This window comes from Daphnia magna, linkage group LG3 (genome assembly GCF_020631705.1).
Source record: "Daphnia magna isolate NIES linkage group LG3, ASM2063170v1.1, whole genome shotgun sequence".
NCBI lineage: Eukaryota > Metazoa > Arthropoda > Branchiopoda > Diplostraca > Daphniidae > Daphnia > Daphnia magna.
In genome coordinates this window covers 3,453,204-3,473,292 of record NC_059184.1, presented here as the reverse complement: position 1 = coordinate 3,473,292, position 20,089 = coordinate 3,453,204, and the positions used below count along the sequence as shown (strand labels likewise).

Below are 20,089 nucleotides of genomic sequence, written 5' to 3'. Positions count from 1 at the left end.
TCACGGTTTGCTATTGCGCCCTGAAACGTCATTTGTTTTAGTTTGTTTGTTTGTTTTTATTTTTTTTCGTTTTCCGTAAATGTTTCTTTACACTTTTTTGTGTGCGTTCCGGATTCCGGGGTGCCATGGACTTTTATAACATTAACACCCCGCCGGAATCCGAAGAACCAATCCGGCGCAACCAAGTTACAATCATAGCAGACGATGAAGTTTAAGTGTTGCAAAATTCATACGATTTCCGGTAAAGAAAATTTGAAACAAAATAAAAATGAACTAGTAAAGATTCAAAGTTGTAGACCTAAGGTCGAAACCTTATCTCATTATTTGATAGCATTTTGTTGCTATTAATCTCCTTATGTTGTCTATTTCCCAATTCCCATACATCGAAGATCATCGAACACCTTTGATATGAAGCAGACGAAACTTAGTTATTGAGCCAGATGCGAGATGGCGGAAAGAAATTTCGAGCACATTGTAGAAGTTTCTGGTTACAATTTGCTTTCGTACCGACAGATCCTTAACAGAAAGCGATCCGTTTTCTACGGTGTGCTCGAGTTGTACCGCACAGTCCTGTCATACGTGTGTGAGTAGGAAATCGTTTGTGTCTTCGTAATTAGAATAACGATGGCCAAATGGGGCGAAGGAGATCCTCGCTGGATTGTTGAAGAGAGGCCCGACGCAACTAACGTTAACAACTGGCACTGGTAAAATTTACCGGGAGCTTTGTTTATGTAACGAAAGAGACACACTAATTCGGCACTTGTTTAGGACTGAAAAGAATGCTTCACAATGGTCTAAGGACAAGATAGAAGAGCTTCTTCATGGTTTGGAGATCAGTGACAACATTGGTAACTTTTATTGTCTATCAAAAGTTCGAGAAAAAACAGTAATGACGGTTATTTTAACTCCTGATTTGATCTTCTAGGCAGTTGTATCATAACTGAAATTGAAAAAATGGAGGGTGAAGCATCTGCCAACAATCGCAAGGCTAAGCTCATATTTTTCTTTGAATGGAATTTGCATCTCAAATGGACTGTAATAATAATGAAGGTCTATGGTTATTGAATTTTTGGTATAACCCTTTCTCGAAATTCCAGGGTAAAGTGAGTGGCACTACAAAAGGCATTGAAGGGACAATCATCATCCCTAACTTGAGTGATGAAAACAATGCGGACGAGCTTGATATCAATGTAACCACATCTTCTACTGGGCCTGATGCAGATGCTCTAAAGCAGATGATGCGTACCGTTGGAGCCAAACTGATCAAAGAACAACTTGCAAAGTACATTAAAAGTTTAAAAGAAGGTTAATGGCTGTTAATTGTGTTCTTAGAAGTACTGTTATGTCAACTTTGTTTGCATTATTCTTGTCATTTTTTAGATTTCACCCAAGGTATGATTTTACCAAAGAAGGACGCTGAAGTTAACAATGGCGAGCCGATCAAAATCGTTAAGGACCCTGGCGTTAAAGTGCCGTCCTCTGTTAGTACCCCAGACATGAAGCAATTACAGATAGGAGTGAAAGTTGAGATGAAATCATATACTTGCAAACAAAATTTTAAATGCCCACCAGTTGAACTGTACAATGTCCTAACCCAACCCGAGTTGATGCGCGCATTCACCTGCGCTCCGGCACAAGTAAATTCTTCGGTGGGCGGGAGATTTAGCCTCTTTGATGGAAATATAACTGGGGAGTTTGTTGAGCTGGTAGGATATAAGATTCTCTTATAAACATGCGTGGCAGTTAATGAAACGGCTTTTCTAACAACCAGGTCCCCAATAAAAAGATAGTGCAAAAATGGAGATTTAAAACCTGGCCAGAAGGTCATCATTCAATGGTGACTACAGAACTACACGATGAAGGGGATTCCACGGAATTATCGCTGAACCAAACTGGAATACCATCCATGTAAGATGAGCACAGCACGAACAAACTACTAAAGTGACAATTATAAACTAATTCATAATTAAATATTGCAGCGAGTACGACAAGACTCTAGAGGGATGGCAGAGATACTACTGGGAAGCGATCAAACGAACCTTTGGGTTTGGCGCCTTTCTTCTTTGATCGTCCATAAAACGGGCATGTCACTCCTATCGCTCTTACACAAAAAAAACATGTCACCTGTATTTGAGCATATTTACACTTGTCTGCTGTCTAGTTAATTCAAAAACTTTTTTTCTTTTCTTCTTTGAATCAAAAATTTTTGATTTTGTGAGGAAGTAGGTGGAAATGAATGAAACCGTATCGAAACAGAGATTTTCAATCAGTTATTTACTGCCCGTAATTGAAGGTGGCGCAAGCCGTGGGTTAGCTCGTCTTCTCACCATACAGCCACAAATATTTACATCCATATAATTCCATTCAGAGTATTACAATCATGAAACAGAAAATGAAAAAAAAAAAAAAAACACAGCCATGTAGAAATGGGTTGTTGACCTGTTGGAAAATTATCACAGCACATTGAAAGTTTCACATCAAAAGAAAGAGACAGAATAATTATATTAATAATGAGAAGAAAAACAAACATATAGAAACATAAAGGTATGAAACGCTCACAACGCCAAGCGAAATTTTTTGGTTTTTTTTTTCTTTTCAAAAATTGTGTGTCATCTTTTAACAACACGTACCCAAAATGTAAATGATTTGTTTTGTTTATTTTTTTCCTTTTGGGCGGGTCAAAATGAATTGAATCAATAATTACGTTTACCTCATGGTGGGTAGTGAGTCAATCGATCTAACCGCTCACCTGGAGACAAGAAGACGGTGACTAGAGCCGAATATGAAAGGGTTCCAACTATTTCAACGATATGACGATAATGGGTAAGGGGGTTCAATTTGGTCGTAGGTACAGGTGGCGTAGAGGCCTTCAACTTCTTGGGGTGCCACTAAATCCTCGCTTTGGTAGCGACTGGATTGACGATGTTGCGACTGTCGTAAAAATAAGGAATTACGGGTGTGTTGGTTGGGCAGCAGCGTCGGCTGTGATTGAGCGTTGTTGAATGACGAGCGGAAGGGATAATGCTGTCCGCCTCCGGCCGGATTGAAACTCGGCGGAGCGGCGCAGGTATTTGATGCAGCGTGAATGGTCGACGGTAAGGTAGCAGTTAAAAAGGGTGGTTGATAGTCGATTTTACTGCCGGCAGCCACTAATGGTGGCGGAGGATGTTGCGGCGGCGGAGGCAACAATTCCAGCCAATTGGGCACCAACGGTTGGCTGGAATTACGTACAGAGCCTTCGGCCAGTAACTGAGGGACACTGCGCCCGGCAGCCGACGGCTGATAGCGAAACGGTAATGACGCCGACGAATTGCGGATTAGCGTGGTGGAAGCGTACGCAGACGCGGCTGTCATGTTGGCTGGTTGAAGTGTCTGCGGATGTTGCTGCTGAGATGACGATGCAAATGACGACATGCTGGGATTAGCGTGATGAAACACTTCAGCGTAATCGGGACCCAGCTGAGGGTGGACGTCTTTGGACGGGTCATTAGAGTTGGACGAGGAATGATTGGTCCAAGGCTGATGCGACGGAAGCGGCCACAGTAAATGATTACTTTGATTGCCTCGTGCACTCGATCTGGATCTGTTCCCATCGCGGCAAACTTTTCGTCTGCGCACAATCACCACCAGGATGACTGTCAAAAGTAGAACCAGCAGGGTGCCACCCACCAGAATAATCATCAAAGTTTCCTGCAGAACAATCGATAGATCAAACGTTTATTAAACGAACTTCTTCCCCCTCGCCTTTCTTTTTTTCCCCTCTGGTTGGCTTGTCACGTCATTGATTAGCTTCTTTACCTGTGCCACGTGAGTCGGAAATGGATTGGAAGCTTCTTGGTCCGTCATAGGCACCGTCGACGACGATTGATTGATTTCGATGGCTAAAATCACGGCAGGTGAACTGGGACCTAATCCCACTTGAGTCCAAGCTGCTGCCCTGAAAGCGTAGCGAGTACCGCCTTCCAATCCGCCGACAGCGATGGATGTCGAAGTGGAAGGAAGCGTCAAATTGGCTAGCAGCATATTGGTCTCGGCGGAATAAACGAAAATCTAATGTCACACGCAAACGGTTTTTTTTTGTTGTTGCTGTTTAGTCAAAGGATGACACGAGCAACTTAATTCAACTCGAAATTACCTGGTATGCGCTGATGATTCCGTTGCGCTGATTGACGGGCGGAGGTAACCACTGAACCAGGACGCTGCTCTCATTGAATTGCCTGATGGTGACATTTTGCGGATATCCGCTCGGAGCTATACATGCAAAACAATAAGGGCGTTTTTTTATGAAAACACAAAAATATTAACTCAACTAACAAAAAAAGGGGGGAAAAAAACGTACCATCTGGATTGGTTCTGACTGTCCGGCTGTTGGACGGACGACCTTCGACCGTACCATAAAACGGAACGAGGAAGACGGTGTAGTTGGTGTCGGGCCTTAGTTGCGAAAGGGTGTAGGTCATCGATCCGGGATCTTTGACAGTGTGGGTGGACCGAACGGGCAACGTGGGCGTAGCCGTTTCGAAATGAAAGAGATAGAGGCCTTCGATATAGCTCTCCCCGTCGACAATATCCCAGTGGAGTTGGACGGCTGTGGAACTGATGGCCTGGACGCGGTCCAACTGCATCAACGATCCGGAAAGGAGGTCACGGGTTTGAGCCACGTCCGGATCGGCCAAAGCGTGAGCTGCAGAGTGGATCCATTGCGAAATGGGACTGGGCAAAGAGAGGCCGTGAGAGTTTTCAGCCCGGACGAGACAAAGGAGCCAACTGCCCGCTTTTAGTCCTTCAATTGTGAACGTATTAGCTTTCAGCTTCCGGACAGCCACTAACCAGAAAGAAGAAGATTGATTGCTCGTTTCACCCCAAGTCCACGAGCCGGGCAACAGTGCCTCAGATGACGGGCTATATATTTCGACTGTGTAGCCGACGAGTGGCGAGGCGCCCATCCGGCTGCTACTCTGCCACATAATGGTCACTGAATGGGCAGTTTGGTTGGTGGGTATGGGCTGCGACGGTGGACCGGGCAACGCCAATGGATCGGAAGGTGCTCGATTGAATGCGACATTGGGATTTATGGGGTTCTCGACGAGTAAAGTAGCTGTCCAGGAAGAGATTTGAGTGGTCTGTTTGCTCGTAGCCCAACATGTATATATTCCGGAATCTTCTGGCTGGAGGTGATCGATTTGTAGCGATCCAGTTGGCAAAATGCCCAGTCCAGGCTGGCTCTGATTGACTGGCTGGCCGTTACGTGTCCAACGGATTTCAGCTTCTTGTCCAGGCCCATCCGGTTGCGTATGACACTGAAGAAGGGCCGGAGAGCGGATGGGTAGCGTTTGATTAGCAGGGCCGATCTGAAAGTAGATGGGCACTGCCAGGGCCGGAACAGTCACGTCCAGGTTGACTCGTGCCAAAAGAGCTCCTCCCGGATTGATAGCGGCGCAATAGAGCGGACCGGCGTCTCCCGTTTCCAGTTGGCGGATGCTCAACGTTCCATTGGCCGCAATTTGCCATCGGCTACCGTTACTGCCCACGTCCAGCAGACCGACTTCCCTTCGCCAAAAGATCAATGGAGGTGGGATCCCGTTAACGCTACAATCAACGTTCAGAGATTGCCCTGCTTCGTTTCTGATTTGCGGAGGCGGCTGGACGTTCCAGCTGGGTGGAACGAGAACAGTCAAAACTGTAACAGCTGATGCCTTACCAACGGCATTCTCCACTTCGCAGACATATTGGCCAGCATCAGCGAGAGCGACATGTTGGATCTTTATTATTTTTTCCCCGTTGAAGCAACATATGAAAAAGCGGATTCAAACGAAAAAAATACGGATGAGGATTTTTTTTTATTGATTTTGAGCCGACTCCTCCCTTACCTTGAAAGTGGATCGATTTGTCGTATCATCCGACTTAACGGGAGTTGAACTTTCACTGGAATCCAATCGTCGCCATAAAAGTCTCGGTGCTGGATCACCGGAAGCCTGACACTCGAAAACGGCTTCTTCACCAAGCACGATGACCAGTTCCGCGTGAGGAACGGAAACTTGAGGACGAACTATGTCAGATAAACAATTTTTTTAAAACATTTTTTTTCATCCGATACGATTCAGTTGGAAATCAAAAATGGCGCTTGCGTTATTTTATTCATCAAGTTCTTTTTTGTTTGGATTTCCTTTCATTATACTCGAAGAAAGAAAAAAAAAAAAAAAGACGGGTGGTTCAATAGATATCTGCGTGATTTCGTAATGCTGACGAATGAGGAGGATCGAGGATAAGAGTTTTCCTCTCCCTACTTGAGTTCTCCCATGCGCCGGAAGGAACGAGTCCAACTAATTATTTTGCTCGATGACTAACGACGAGCGCAGACTGGTACCATATTGGAATGAGTTTCGTTCCCTTTTTTTTTTTTACTTTTCTTTTCATTCAAGTGGACGAACGAACGCGATGGTAATGCTAAGATTTTTCTTCTTCTTCACTCTACTTCAACTTTCGCGCCGCCATTCAAATGAGGTCCAGTCGACCGTGTTGCCGACGCAGGCACGAATAGAAGAGAAGCGAAAACTTGTTGAAAAATCTTGTTGATGTTCGCATTTTGAATAAAAGTTTTTTTTCCCTTCCATCAAAAAACAAAACAAAACACAAACTTTTTTTTCCAGATGGAAATCGAAATGAACTCGTGTAAAAGAGGAAATGGGAGAAAAGTTCTGTTAATAACTACCGAGGGTCTTTTTTTTTTTTAGATATTTTAACGAGAAATAGAGCCCTTTGTTTTGTTTTCCCCTACCGTAGACGGATAACGAGACGGCCGGTGATTCTCGAGTAGCGGCCATGTTGTGAGCGACGCACTGGTACTTTCCCTCGTCGCTGGCCAGCACGTGCCGTATAATCAGATCGCCCGTCTCTTCAACATGCACCCTAAATAACGTATCATCATTAACAGTAGCTTAAACACATTTTCAAACAAGAATATATGCAGAGCAACGTTGCCTAATTGCTTTATCGTTTGGTTTTTCTTACCTTTCTTTGTCCAGCGAACCCAGATCATCGTCCCATCCTTCGATGGGGACGCCATTTTTGCGCCACGTGACCTCCGGTTCCGGTTGGCCTTTCGGTGCTAAACAGTGAAAACGGGCCGGATCACCCACAACGGCTCGAGTCGACTCCGGAATTCGGCGAAAATCGGCTTGCAAGTCTGTTTTTAGAAATGTTAAGTTAATTTTCATTTTTTTTTTAAGTCCTTTCTGGCAACAATAAAGAGCATTAAACATAAGAATTTTATCTCCTTTGGACCGTATGATTAACTTATACTTTCGCTATGTCTCCTTCCGTTTGTCCGACCCTGTTGGCCGATGGACTTCTTTTTTTTTTTTGTTGGACATCCGGCAGACATTCTGGGTCTTTGTAGAAAGGCTACACGTACAACTTTCTGTTCGGATAAAAGAAGCTAAAGGGAAAGAAGAAGAACTAGTGTTATTACTACTCGATGGACGTCTTTCAAGTTTAGTCTCTGGAGAATGGGGATAGTAGTTGCACTGCTGCATTTTATTTCTCTTATGCCGAAGAAGGAAACGCGTTGGAGAAATGCCGAACGGGAAAAAAAAAACACACAGAGCGGAGGCCACTGTAGGGCATCACGTTCGAGTCCAGTCAGTTGGATCGATTCGGCTTATATTCTCTACATATTACATCCATGGTGGATGGCGTAAGAACACATCCCCTCCCCTCGCTTCTTTCCTAACTAGAAATGAGACGATGGGGGGATTCATTTCGTCCTGTGTGTGACCAGGCAGTTGGAAAATCAAACGATGTTCTTCCTTCGAATATTACACGCTACAGCCAAAAAGCTGCTTTTCTCTTTGCCAGAACAAACCCCTCACGCACGAATAAAAAGGCCCAATATTTCGTCGTGATTCTCACGATTTGTTTTCTGCGTCGCTTGACGAATCTGACCGATAACACAAATGTAGTCTTTTAACGTTTCAAAACACATGTAAAACTACAAACTTGTCTTTTCTTTTTATAATTCGCCTTTTGTTCGTGGCAAAGAAAGAAAAGAGAAAGAAAAAATAAAGGATGGTGCGGAATGATCAGATTAAATGTCAGTAGAGGTGCTCCTTTAAAAAAAAAATATATATTGAAAGGATCGCGTGTGTGCCATCCGCACCCCGGAATAGTTTTCTTCGTTAGATAGCGACTAGTTCTAGCACGTTCCCGCGTTACATTGTACCGAGAGACACGTCCGCTAGTAGCGCATCAGCAAAAGCAATTGGATTAGACATCATTACGCGCCTTCTTCGTTTTCCCAATATTCTTCTCGTCATTTTCGTCTATTCTGTTTTCTTTTGTGTAGTAAAAAGACGGGGGAAAAAAAATGGGACGAGCGTCTCGCTTGCACTGAAGATGATGGAAATAATCTCGTCCATTTCCTCCGGGCGAGGGGAAAAGGGGACTGAGCTTACGACATCTAACTGCGTGCGTGTGTGTGTGTGTGTGTGTGTTAGGCGCGACGTTTCGAGCTTTACGGAGTGAAGATATGGCCACTTTGTATTGATTGTGTTTTTCTTTACTTTCCTTCTTTTTACCGCCCCCTCCGCTATTCTTTCTTTCGTACTCGATTGTTTGTTTTTTTTGTTGCGCTATTTCTAGTTCAACGTTCTGAGGTGGAGCAGACGTGTGAAACTGCCCTTTTCAAATCGAATGAAATTCCCGCTTTTTTTTAAATAAACGCAAAAACACATCACCCGAGAATGGGTTTACGCAACTACACAGATATTTTATTGTTTCATACTATATCGCATGATTTGCTGCTATGGTTTCAGTCGATATTTAGCCCCACTCCAAACGCTTTTCATTAATGAGATTAAATATCTAAAAAATAATAAGAAATGGGGAAAAGACTGGACAATGCAGGATATTGATGCAACGCACACAGATGGATGATGGAGGGGAACAGCTGGATCGAGTCAGTCGAGCGCAAATCTCATACCAGTGTAACAGTATAATAGCCGCTGGACGTGTGTGCTAGTCTCAATCTATCCATCTGTATATACAAACGCGCCAAGAAAGAAACCCGTTTTTTTTTTCCCTTCTTTTATTACGTGTGATTGATGCGCCACACCGGTACACTATTCAGGCCGCACAGTCGCTCAAACGCTCGTATAAAAAGCAGTTGCAGCATTGATGCAGAGAATATGTTGGAGCTGCAAACGAACAGCCACAAACGCCAGCTCAAGTAATAATACAAATCGTCCGGCTCTCGTTTGCTGTTTTTCTTAGACGTTCACAATCCCCCCACGTCCTCTTTAGCAAACGGAGGAAGAAGCTAGATAGATGGGTATCTCCCCTCTTTTTTGGGAGGGCGGAGCGGGTGGAGGGGGAGAATGCGTCTGATGAATCGAGACCGTCTGATCCAACGACGGATGAGCCAATCAGACAATCCTTTTTCCGTCTCCCCACCACTTTACAAACGAAAGATGGATGTGCGGTCCAATGCGTGTTTCTATTGTTATACCACATATTCTGTAAAATCTTTTTTTATTTCTTTATTCCGGCTGCCTGTGTAATTTCCTATGTTTTGTCGATGGCGTTTTTTTTTTTTATAATCCACCGCGTTACTGTGTTGTTATTTCTGTTTTGGCGTACAGGGCAAAGAAAGATAAAAAAAAAAACGACTTTGAACTTCTTTGTCTTTCCTCTCTCGAATGTGTCGCTCTGGTGAGCGCCCCCTCCGGAATCGAATCAGTCGCGCGCCGACTGAAGAAACAGACCGAAGAATAGAAAGGGGGGAGGAGGAAAAATAAAAATTGGATATCCCTTTTTTTCTTTTCTGTTATCGGTTTAAGATAGAGAAAAAATCGAATCACACACTATATAAACAGCGTAGACACACGCGGAAAAAAAAAAAGCCGGCGCCCCGAAGCGTTGTTCCTCGAACGTTGGTCTTTTTCACACAGCTCGGTTGGCTGGATAAATACACACGGCTATAGGCGCTGGATCGAGAGAGAGAGCTGGATGCGACACGTTGGCGACAAGCCGATAACATTAGCATAATATGCGCCAGACAGAAAGATGAGGAGTGCTTCGCTAGATCCTCCACTTTTAAAGAAAACACACACAAAACTTTGACGATCACTTACCAGTGTTTTTTTATATACATCATCGACCGACTTTAATGTCTTAGTTCGCTATCTTTTCTAATCTTCTAAAACCGAAGAGGCGGGTTTCTCTTGTTGGCTATCAATTCCTTGCCGTAAAAAAAAAAAAACGCGACGCACAAAGTTTTCTTATATGCTAAGACGTCGTTACTGGGGCGTCGTAGGCCTCAACAGACTCACAAAAGTATTGATCGTGTGGCTGTAACTCGGATTCGCTTTTGTTATTTACCCAAGAGAGTTGATGGGGTAAAAAAAAAAAAAGAAGGGAGGAAAAAATATATATAAAAAAAAGGGGACCTGATATAATGTACATGTAAGATCTAAGGTACAGGAGTAGTATTCTTGTATTCCGGTGGAGGAGGGGAGGTTGTCGTCATCATCACAGTTCTTTGGTTGTCGTGGGAGGCGGCCCAGCAAAGAAGGAAAATGCTTGTAAAAATCGAGTACACCAAAAGTCCCCTTCTCTTCTACACCGTTAAGAGTTTTTCGAGAGAGAATCGACATCGTTTTCCTCCCCCTTTATTGTACTCCCCCCCTCTCTCTCTCTCTCTTTCTCTTGTATAATTTTATATACACACATCGACCCTATTTTCTTTGCTGCCAATTCAAGAGGGTCTTGTTTGTCCCTTCCATCGCAGGGGGGCGCCCAATGAAAATCAGTGAGGAAAAATAAATGTGTCTTCTACGGTCTGGAAATCCTCGCGTGTTATTTTTATCACAATATCTTTGTTATCCAAAAAGGATGGGGGGTGTAAGGTAGGACGAATAAGTCTGCTCCATGAAACGATATATAGTTCCAGGGTGTGTGTGTGTGTGTGTCAACAGCACGCGACGTCCATCTCCAACCGGCGCGCCCTTCCCGTACACACATTAGATTTTTTTTTCTTCCTTTCTTCGTGTTCACTCCGATAGGAATCGAGTGCGCTGTTTAGAGAGAAACTCTGCACGCATCAGGATATTTGATAACAAAAGTAACCACCCAAAAAAAAAAATCTCGGTGTGTCGCGACTCTTTAGTCATTTGATACAAGAGCCCAAGAGTTATACGAGGCTTTCGTACGGCTGCTGATGTGCGCAACTCTAATGGATAAGGTTAATGTACAGTAAAGCGACGATGACATTTGAAAGCAAAGTTGTTGGGCGTCCTTGCTGTTAGTCCGATGCTATCAGATAATATTAGAGTTAAGTTTTAAAAAAAAAGGGGGGGGGGGGATCTATGCGATAGATGATAAAGACCCGAGTGGCACTGCATAATAGATGAGCCGAGAGGCTGCGGGATTTTTGAATCGCAGATTAGCGTCAAATACAAACCAGGGATGGGAGGGGACACATTTTTTTTCTTACGTGGGAAATCAAACATTCATAAAAGATAATGGAATAATAAAAAGCCGAAGCAGGTTTGAGACTTACAGGCTACGGTTAAAGTTGCGTTGCGACTTCTGGCTTGGCCGGCGGCGTTGCGAGCGACGCACCAGTACGTACCGGCGTCGCCACCTCCACTTCGCCCTCCTCCGCCGCGGCTTTGCGTGACACGCAGGAAAAAGAGCGCCCCATCGGGTAGGACGAGCCGGTGTCCGCGTGGCTCTAAAGCCTCTCCTTCACGGTACCACGTCACCTCCGGCTGGGGAACGCCATCGAAAGCGCATCGTAATGTGGCCGGTTCGTTGCGTAACACAGTCACGTTCGTCGGGTCGTCAATAATGCGGGGAGGCACCAGGAGGGGGGTTGTACTTGCTCGATTACCGCTCTGCTGGCCCGCTATTCCTAAATATATGTGGAAGATCACGGATCAAAAAAAAAAAAATTGGTATGTACACATAGTAGATTCATTATGCATTCAAGTCATTGGCCGACTTTCTATCCGTTTCCGCATGGCTAGTTTTTAGTCGATTCAATTAGGACGACTATTCATCGTGTTGCCATGACGATCCCTATTTTCCGACTTCAAACTCTCGGTGGCAAGAGTTTCGTTATATTATTCCCCCCTTTTCCGTTTTTCTTAAGAAGATGTAGTCAACGTTGTCTGTCACAGAAAATCAAAATGTTGACGTGACAGGAAACATGTTTCTTAGACGGCAAATAAGAGCAGCTCTACCCCATCCCGCTGAAGACTTTTATTTTTGATTTAAAAGTTTTTAGCTTCCAGAAGCCTAGCGACGCCTTTTATGTGATATGCTTTTTTTTTTAATAAGAATAATAAAAAAAGGGGGGAGGGGGGAGAAGCCAAAAAGAAGCAACCGCGTCTTATTTATAATCTATATACAAGGGGTGGAGCAGGAAAAAGTTTTCCGTGCCCAGCATCTTTGATTATATCCCTTTCCCCCCCCAAAGAAAGTTATTGCCCTTTCTATCCTCTGAATAGTTGATAAAACGTACGGAGCATTATTGCATTTCTGTTGTACGCGTTCACTCTTTTGCTTTTGATTTAAATATTTCATTATTTAGCGGCACATCTTTTCATCTTGTCTGCTAGAGATCAGCATATTGAAACGAATCCTAATAACAACGGATCATGCTTCTAGACTCCAATTAAAGCCAAAACAGTTGGTCAGTTGACTGGACGCCATTTCGCCCTCTAAATACGCAGAGAAAAGGACTCCCGCATATAAGAAGGTCATTAGCGATCTGACTTGTTAAGCATCCCTATCCCCCTCTACTAGAAAAAGGCGCGGTTTTTGATTGGCTGCTTGCAAACAAGAAGTTGGGACTTTATTCGTCTTTCTCGTGAGTGTCCCTATTGTTCTTCGTCTGTCATCCTCCTTTTTTTTTTCACAAAACAGCAAATATACCCCCCTCCTTCCCACCCCTTTCTCTCAAATGGATAGAAAATGTTCGTACGCGTGATTCGGTTGTCTATTGTTCCGGTTTAGTGTGGATGGCACTGCCAAAAAACAGTTTGGGTCGTAATCGTTGAATTAAAATTAAAAAAAAAAGGAAAAAGAACAAAAGGCAATTCTAACATGTAGGGGGTTTTCGAAACAGATTGATGTACACACGAGGCTGAATTCCCCGCTTATTATTCAAATAGTTTCCTTTGAAAAATTTTTTTCCGAGGGGAAGGAAGCGAATCTAGTCTGAAAAATTTATCCAATTAAGTAAAACATTGAAATAATCTAGCTACACAACACGGTCCAAGAAACAAGCCGGAGGGCTGAAATTGAAAGTGGGGGAAAGCAGTTGCCGTGAATTTATGAAAGAAAAGCGACTAGCAATTAATTAAAAATGAATATTCTATCCTGTTCGGCGAGAGTCGCATTGCACGGGACGACAAAGAGTTTCGAATTTCAATCACCATGGAAACAACGACGATGGCTTACAAGAGTTGACGTCGAAATTGGGTAAAGTTTTGGGGCTCCTGAAGCGTGAAACTACTAAACAACTTGTCGTCAACGAAACAAGGTTGTTTGTTTTAACAAACTCAAAGACAATAAGTCGAGCAAGTTTAACTAGCCAACTGACGAATGAAGGAGAAAAAAAAAAAAAAGAATTTAACGAGACTGGCGATTTGATCTTGTTGAAACGAAGGAAATTCAATCTTCCTGTTATTATTCTCTTGGAGAGATATCAAACGGGAAGAAGGCCCTATGAATAGCATTCCTTCAATTGATCAAAAGCCATTTGACAAATTCCCTTAGAGTTTTGAAACACACACACACCAGCAGACAAATTGTCAGAAAACAGTAGTACAGGAAAAAACTAATGTTCAATGAGATTATTCATGTTTTAACGGTACTACCTCCTGGTTGGATGATGAACGCTAGCCAGTAGTAAAGTAATAAACGGGACATGAAGAGGCAGCAGCAGGATGTGGTAGTCATCTTGGGAGTTGGACAAGTAGCAGCAGCCATTTGGGGGTTCTAATTCGGAACCCAAAAAGAAAACAAAAGTTTTTCTTTCTTTTCCCCCTTTAATAGAAAAAGGAGGAAGGGCGAGGATCCGGTTCAACCGATCATGGCAACGTTCCAAAATGTGTTGGTTTTATCACTTTTTCGTTTCTTCCGTTCACAGAAACATCACACACGAAAATGCCACGAGGAAATCAAACTTTTCTTTCTTGTCAATGTCCACTGAATATTAAATAAGACTTGAAGAATACCACACACAACGACAGGACGGGACTAGAAAAACCCTTTTGCAAGACTGTGACGTTTCAACACGAGGGAGAGGGACGAGAGATTCAACACCGACGGCGGGTACGACCACACTGAACGTGCCCAGACAGGAGCGCCCTCGTTGTTCGCCGTCAACGAGGAAGAGCGGCAATGCTGCGCAAGCGTAGCAGGTTCAAGTTATTTGTTATTGTTTATTTTTCATTTGATGTTTCCTCTCAATTTATTTTTCGATTTCAACACCTATTTGTCGAATCCAAAATTCTATGAATTACCGAACTTGATAATGACTTTTCCTCGTACAATTTAAATATTAAAGAAAGGGTATGTCGGGAATATCCGACGGATTAAAACGATTCCTGCGTACACAAAAGAGGCCCTATAAGGTGGTAGACCATAGGGAAAGAGAGAGAGAGGGTTATGTAAAGAGTGCGTACGAAAAATCATTTGTTACGAACGGAGAAACTTTTGACACGCTCGCAGCTGTCACGAGGCAGGAGGAAGTAAGGCGGAATCTAACACGTCGTTTTCTTTTCCCGATCGGAATCATTAATAATATATATCTCATACTGCCGCCTGGAAGGGTTGCCCGGGAGTCGAGCAAAAGTCTTTCATTCCCCGCAGCAACAATAAAGTTAAAGGGCGAGAAAACAAGTTCCTTTTCTTACGTTGCATTTTTTTTTTTTTTGTATTTTTCTTGCATTATTACGTCGTTGAAAATGTCTCGCAGAGGGCGACGAGATGAAAATCCCAGCAGGAGGGATTTTTTTGATGGAAAAGAGAAAAGAAAAATACAAGTGTGTGAAAATGTTGTCATCTGTCATCAACTGCTGCTGGGCGCAGACGATATTTTTCCACCCTCTGGTCCTCCCATTCTTTTGCCCTTAAAAAAACTGGCAAAAGAGGTCGTCTCAACATACGAAGGAAGAAAAGAAAAAAACATCTAAACAAATATAGAACTTTTGGAATATCGTTTTCTTTATAAAGGAGCCAACGTCGGAACAATAACACGCCTCCCTCTATTTTGAAATAATATTTTCTTCCCATTTTTATCTGGACACCGTCAACGGCAGCAGCAGCAGCATAACCATATTGATTTTGAATAAATGATAAGCCCAAAGAAGAAGAAGAAGAAAAAAATGCTGTGCTATAAAACTGGGGCCCACTATGCACAACGTCCATTTTTTTTTGTTTTGTTTATATACGACGACTAGTGTGTGTACGCTATGTGCTATTATAGAGCTCCAGCAAAGGAAAACGAATTCCAGACGGAAGAGGTTTTTCTTTCTCAGACGAGAAGCTCCAAGAATAATATGTTTATAACACATAAATCATAAATGACTTACAGATATGAAAAGACTGCTGTGTCCTTTAAAGATAGGCTATTTATGTTATACCTTTTATTTTAGGTCTAGTTAAAACCGTGACAGTTGTTAAGAAGGACTAAACACATTCCCTGGCGCGATAACTCCGTGATCTACTACTGAAAATAACTTAAAGTATACGAGACTTTAATCATAAGAAATGGTCAATGAAAATCCTGCAATGCGCGTGTATAATAAACGAATGGTTTTTTTTTTTTTTTCGTACCATCATAATCCGTTTCGTCCATCTCCTTTTCATCCTTCCAGTAAAACGAGAGTTTGTGTCTTTTCGTCGTCATTAGAGAAGAGTTGCAACCCAAAGAGAATGGACGAAGAAAATCCTCTTTTCTTCTTAAACCATTTACTGTTTGGCGCTCGCTTCATCTTTTCTTTTAAAATAAAAAAAAAAAAAAAAAGAAAGAGATGAGTGAGGGAGCAGTTGGCCGAGACTTGAGCTGTAAATTACGACCCGCAAACCAGAGGAATATATGGGGAAAGGATATACATAAAGAGAACGAAAGAATGAAAGAAGAGAGGGAAGAGAAAAAAAAAAAAAAAAACTAGAGGGAGTATATAAAAACCGTCGTCAACAGCAGCAACGGTGGATGATTCCCGTCGGGAGTGAAAATGTGGAAGTGAAAGAAGAGACTCACTCTCTCCGGGAGACCTCCGAGGCTCCGGATGTACAAAAAAGAGAGGGAGGAGACATACTATATCATTACGGGACTTTCGGGACTCGATAATCACATACAGTATAACCCCCCAACTATGCTACCAAAATCCACTTGGCACTTTCTATCCTCCACATATGAGTCTATACTACAATCATTACAAGTATAGACGGAGGAATAATCTCTTTTTTGTGTGTGCTCTTTGAACATCTGTCACACTCGGTTCATATGATGATGGTTTTGCCATTGAACAAGCAGAGTGATCTGTGCAGCTCTTTTGTTGGATTTAGTCTACTATATACACCACTTCAAATAGAAAACTGATGAATGAAAAAGTGGCCCTTCATTTTGTCTAGTTATCATAGGTACATGCACAATGGTATATAATAAAAAAAATACATACAAAAGCTTGTTCTAGTTTCTCTTTATCCTTCACTACAAGTTTCCCCCTTTTTTTGTTGTTGTTGTTTCTCTGGAAGCGAGGGTCCATCTAAAGGGCCATTTAAAGTCCTTGATTTGTTACAGTTGCGACCGAACGCCACCGCCATCTCACGGATTAATTTGATCTGTCAAGGTGATAGGGGACCACTGTTTCCCTTGTTTGCTTTCTTATTGGCTAAGAAAGAGTAATGGTTATGGTCGTATCGGAGATTTGACGTAATTTGGCTAGTCTTCGCCATGGATATCGGCCACGAAGAAAGTCGTTTACCTCTTTTGAACGATTCACCATCAAATACAACCGTTGCTGCCATATTCTGTTCGCGAAATCCACTGAAAAATCCTGACGAAACTGCTACATCACCAACACAATGTTGCGTCCAACTCGAGCTCAAATCCAGCACTAAACAATCGTATTCCGGTATGTCGTTTTGTTGTTACTATACCCTACCTTTCCCAGGTACTCTAGTTGCTTGGTTCTCATATCACATGTTTTTGTTTTTCTAGTTTCCAAAAACCTTTCCATTGATGATCTCAAAAAATTGCAAGAGTGGCTGCTTCTCCAAATTTACAGTACTTCAGAGACACTGGTAGAATTGCTGCAGGAAAGGCAACAGCTGAGCGAAGAAGCTCATGTCCGCTTGATTAGCATTGAGCAGCTGCACAGGCTTCTTGAAGCAAGATGTTTCTATCGTGGTCTTTCGACTGGACTTTTTTCATAATATGCACTTACATTTCTTTTGTCTGGTGATATTCATGTCTTCTGCTTCATTATTGATTATTGTGTACATTTATGAAAAATGTCTTGTAACTTTCAACAGTATTTGAACCAAAGGTTATTGTCAACCATTAAAGAGAAATAAACAACTAGTCAGTAACATTTTATCTGAAATGTATTGTGGTCTTCTTGAAAATGGTTGTGTTTTTTGTTGTTTTGTTTTGTATAAAGGTTTAAAATGAGGGAAATTAAACAAAGTCGCGAAATCGTAAACGCAAAACAAAGTTTAGTCTCGACGCCTTCTCTTGTCTTTGTCCTTTTCTGAACGATCCGTATCGGTTGGTCGCTTGCTACTGGCCTTGCGAACGTCCGTCAAAAACTTGTCGAGGCCGAACGGATCCTCTTCCTTTTCAAACTGAACTGGGCCACTGCGGGAGCCGGAAGGACCAGAACGATCAGTTCCACTGAATTCTTTATCAGGGACAAATCTAAAGAGAAACGCAAAGATAAAAAAATAGGCCATGAAATCATTAGTGAAATGAACAAAATACTCACTTGCTAGTTTTGACCAATTTGTCGAGGTCATCGCCATACAGATCTTGATCTAGGTTCTTAGTTGGGCGGTAAAGGTTACTGGAAAGAGTGCCCTGTTCGCGCCATGGTTTGTCATAAACATTGTAGGCCTCATCATCGGCGAAACCACTGTCCATGCCGCGAGTCTGATTCAATAACCGTTGGTCGTACATAGTCTCGCCACTAGCAGAAGCCCGAGCAGGCATACCTAAAGCGATTTGCTCACTGATGTCGCGCTCCCGTTGGCGATCAAGTTTAGATCTACACACCAATAAAAATTGTTAATAAAAACTACGAAAAAAAATTCTATGTTGAATTCATTACTTCTTATCGCCAGGGGCGGCACGTGTAATGTTGCGCTCACGTTGTCGCTCGCGATGCCGCTCTTGTCTCAAGTTGTCACGCTCAGCTGCATCATCATCATCTTCACGAGCAGCGGCACCTCCCCCACCAGGTCGAAGACCAGCTCTCTCTTCACGAACTTGCTGGGCAAGTTGCCGTAATGTGTCTTCTTTTTTCTCTTTCTCCTTCTGAGCCTGCTTCTTTTGAAGCTGAGCTCTTAGTTCCACTGACTCTCTAGCTTTTCGATCGGCTATATACAAGGATTCCGCCAATTTAGCGAATTTTTCGTTAATGTGAACCTGTGATTAAAAACGTCATTTTGTCTGAGTGGCGGGAATATTAACACGTTTAAATGTGGACATTACCTGTTGAAGGCCTCGGCCATCGGCCGCTAAACGTTTATCCAGGGGAATTGTGTAACCTTTGGCGTTCTTCCAGTTTGAAATGCAAGGTGGAATCTTCCATTCCTGTTGTTCCTTAACAGTAACTTTACGTGTAGGGGAATGTAGAACGGGAGCTGGAGGAGATGGCGGACCACGAGGAATTTTTTGGTTAATTTTGAACCTAGATACAGGAATATTGTATTTAGAATGCACAGAAAAATATGATGTTTTTTTTTTAATACTTTACCTAGGGGGTTCCATAGGATCTTTTTGAACTTCTACCATGCGGATAATACGCTGTTTGGCACCAGAATTGAATTCATCACCCTGTTGGGCAGGTGTGTAACGAATAAACTGAGCAGGGCCAGTTCTTTCTGCAGCACGTACTGGCAGTGCAGCTTCCACCTTTGCGTGCGTAATTTGTTCCAGGGCTCGTCTAGTTTTCTCAGTAATATCTGCAATTTCATCATCTGTAGGTTTGTGTAGTGTGGGGTCATCTTCATTTGTGATTTCAGCAGGTAAAAGATCTGTGAATTTTGAGTAGATATGCTTGTCTTTGCCATGACCCTGCCTGGCAATTGCATCATACTTGATTTTTCCCTCTGCATCAAGCTGGATGGCTAGGGCATTTGATTTTTGTCCCACCTGATCCTTCCGGCCCATATCCAAAGGATACTGTGCCATATGAATTTCAGGGAAAGCACCTCCATCTCCAAAATCAGACGCATTTCGAGGTATCCATCCACTGCGAGTTCCGTACTGAGGTATCGCCTTTGTGGCGGCCACGATGGCCGTTTGGCGATTAGCTCGTTCCTTTTGCTCTTCGACGTCTCGATCCCATGTCAACTGCGTTGGCGCCGGGAGATAACTATGAAAAATAGAAATATGTTCTGAAGAAAATTTAATGCAATCTAATGAAAATAACTTTACCTCGATAGGGACGCCATGTTTTTCTGTTTTCACCAAAGTCGAGTCTGTCTGTCAGCAAGAAGTTGCCAAATACAAAAATTATATTCTCATGGAATAAACATCTGCACAGCGATGCCAGATTTCTTTGTTGTGTATTGTGCATTTGTGCTTTATTTATGGGCTTTTGGGTTTTGGGCTTTTGGCTTTTAGGAAGATGGGAACTGAGAAATGGAAAGTACAAATCGCATTTGGGACGGCTGGATGTTTATCCATATAAAAATCTTTTTAAAATTTTTCGGCGGAAAAGGTTTCGCTTTCCAAAGCATTTATTCTTGGATGCATTTGAGTTTAAGTTAAAAATAACGCCAATCAAAATTATGCATTGCGATGAAGGCGGCGTACTAGCAGAGCCATAGAGTACACAATTTTCCTTTA

At 42.8% G+C, this 20,089-nt stretch overlaps 4 protein-coding genes across 10 annotated transcripts; 2 read left to right on the top strand and 2 right to left on the bottom strand.

The window, feature by feature from the left end:
* The first annotated feature begins 445 nt into the window (after window positions 1–445).
* On the top strand, window positions 446–2,257 carry LOC116918713 (activator of 90 kDa heat shock protein ATPase homolog 1). 3 transcript variants are annotated; one of them, XR_006644385.1, is made up of 8 exons: window positions 446–704; window positions 769–848; window positions 926–1,035; window positions 1,098–1,305; window positions 1,381–1,706; window positions 1,772–1,908; window positions 1,980–2,126; window positions 2,227–2,257. XR_006644385.1 is itself a non-coding variant. In XM_032924456.2 (7 exons), exons 1-7 carry the CDS (start codon window positions 625–627, stop codon window positions 2,065–2,067), a joined length of 1,029 nt encoding a protein of 342 aa, XP_032780347.2. In that variant the 5' UTR covers window positions 446–624; the 3' UTR covers window positions 2,068–2,257. The 3 variants fall into 3 exon arrangements, 1 of the variants encoding a protein (XP_032780347.2); XR_006644384.1 differs by having other exon boundaries at window positions 2,224–2,257; XM_032924456.2 differs by having other exon boundaries at window positions 1,980–2,257.
* Window positions 2,256–16,827, bottom strand: LOC116918707 (roundabout homolog 2). Of its 5 annotated transcripts, none has more exons than XM_032924447.2 (11): window positions 16,695–16,827; window positions 15,847–16,009; window positions 13,884–14,499; window positions 11,558–11,911; window positions 7,012–7,186; window positions 6,779–6,909; window positions 5,871–6,049; window positions 4,340–5,762; window positions 4,136–4,251; window positions 3,799–4,050; window positions 2,256–3,690 (listed from the first exon to the last, which is right to left on the bottom strand). In XM_032924447.2, the coding sequence occupies exons 3-11, from the start codon at window positions 13,993–13,995 to the stop codon at window positions 2,803–2,805; spliced, it is 3,630 nt and encodes a 1,209-aa protein (XP_032780338.1). In that variant the 5' UTR covers window positions 13,996–14,499; window positions 15,847–16,009; window positions 16,695–16,827; the 3' UTR covers window positions 2,256–2,802. The 5 variants fall into 5 exon arrangements, with proteins under 5 accessions (XP_032780338.1, XP_045027046.1, XP_045027047.1 ...); XM_045171111.1 differs by having other exon boundaries at window positions 15,847–16,004; window positions 16,695–16,775; XM_045171112.1 differs by lacking the exon at window positions 13,884–14,499.
* Window positions 16,828–16,969: 142 nt separating this feature from the next.
* On the top strand, window positions 16,970–17,614 carry LOC116918721. Its single transcript, XM_032924468.2, has 2 exons — window positions 16,970–17,150; window positions 17,237–17,614. The coding sequence occupies exons 1-2, from the start codon at window positions 16,970–16,972 to the stop codon at window positions 17,449–17,451; spliced, it is 396 nt and encodes a 131-aa protein (XP_032780359.1). The 3' UTR covers window positions 17,452–17,614.
* LOC116918711 (puff-specific protein Bx42) lies at window positions 17,605–19,833 on the bottom strand. The gene is made up of 6 exons (XM_032924452.2): window positions 19,676–19,833; window positions 18,993–19,613; window positions 18,728–18,926; window positions 18,345–18,661; window positions 18,003–18,281; window positions 17,605–17,935 (listed from the first exon to the last, which is right to left on the bottom strand). Exons 1-6 carry the CDS (start codon window positions 19,690–19,692, stop codon window positions 17,734–17,736), a joined length of 1,635 nt encoding a protein of 544 aa, XP_032780343.1. The 5' UTR covers window positions 19,693–19,833; the 3' UTR covers window positions 17,605–17,733.
* Window positions 19,834–20,089: the final 256 nt, after the last annotated feature.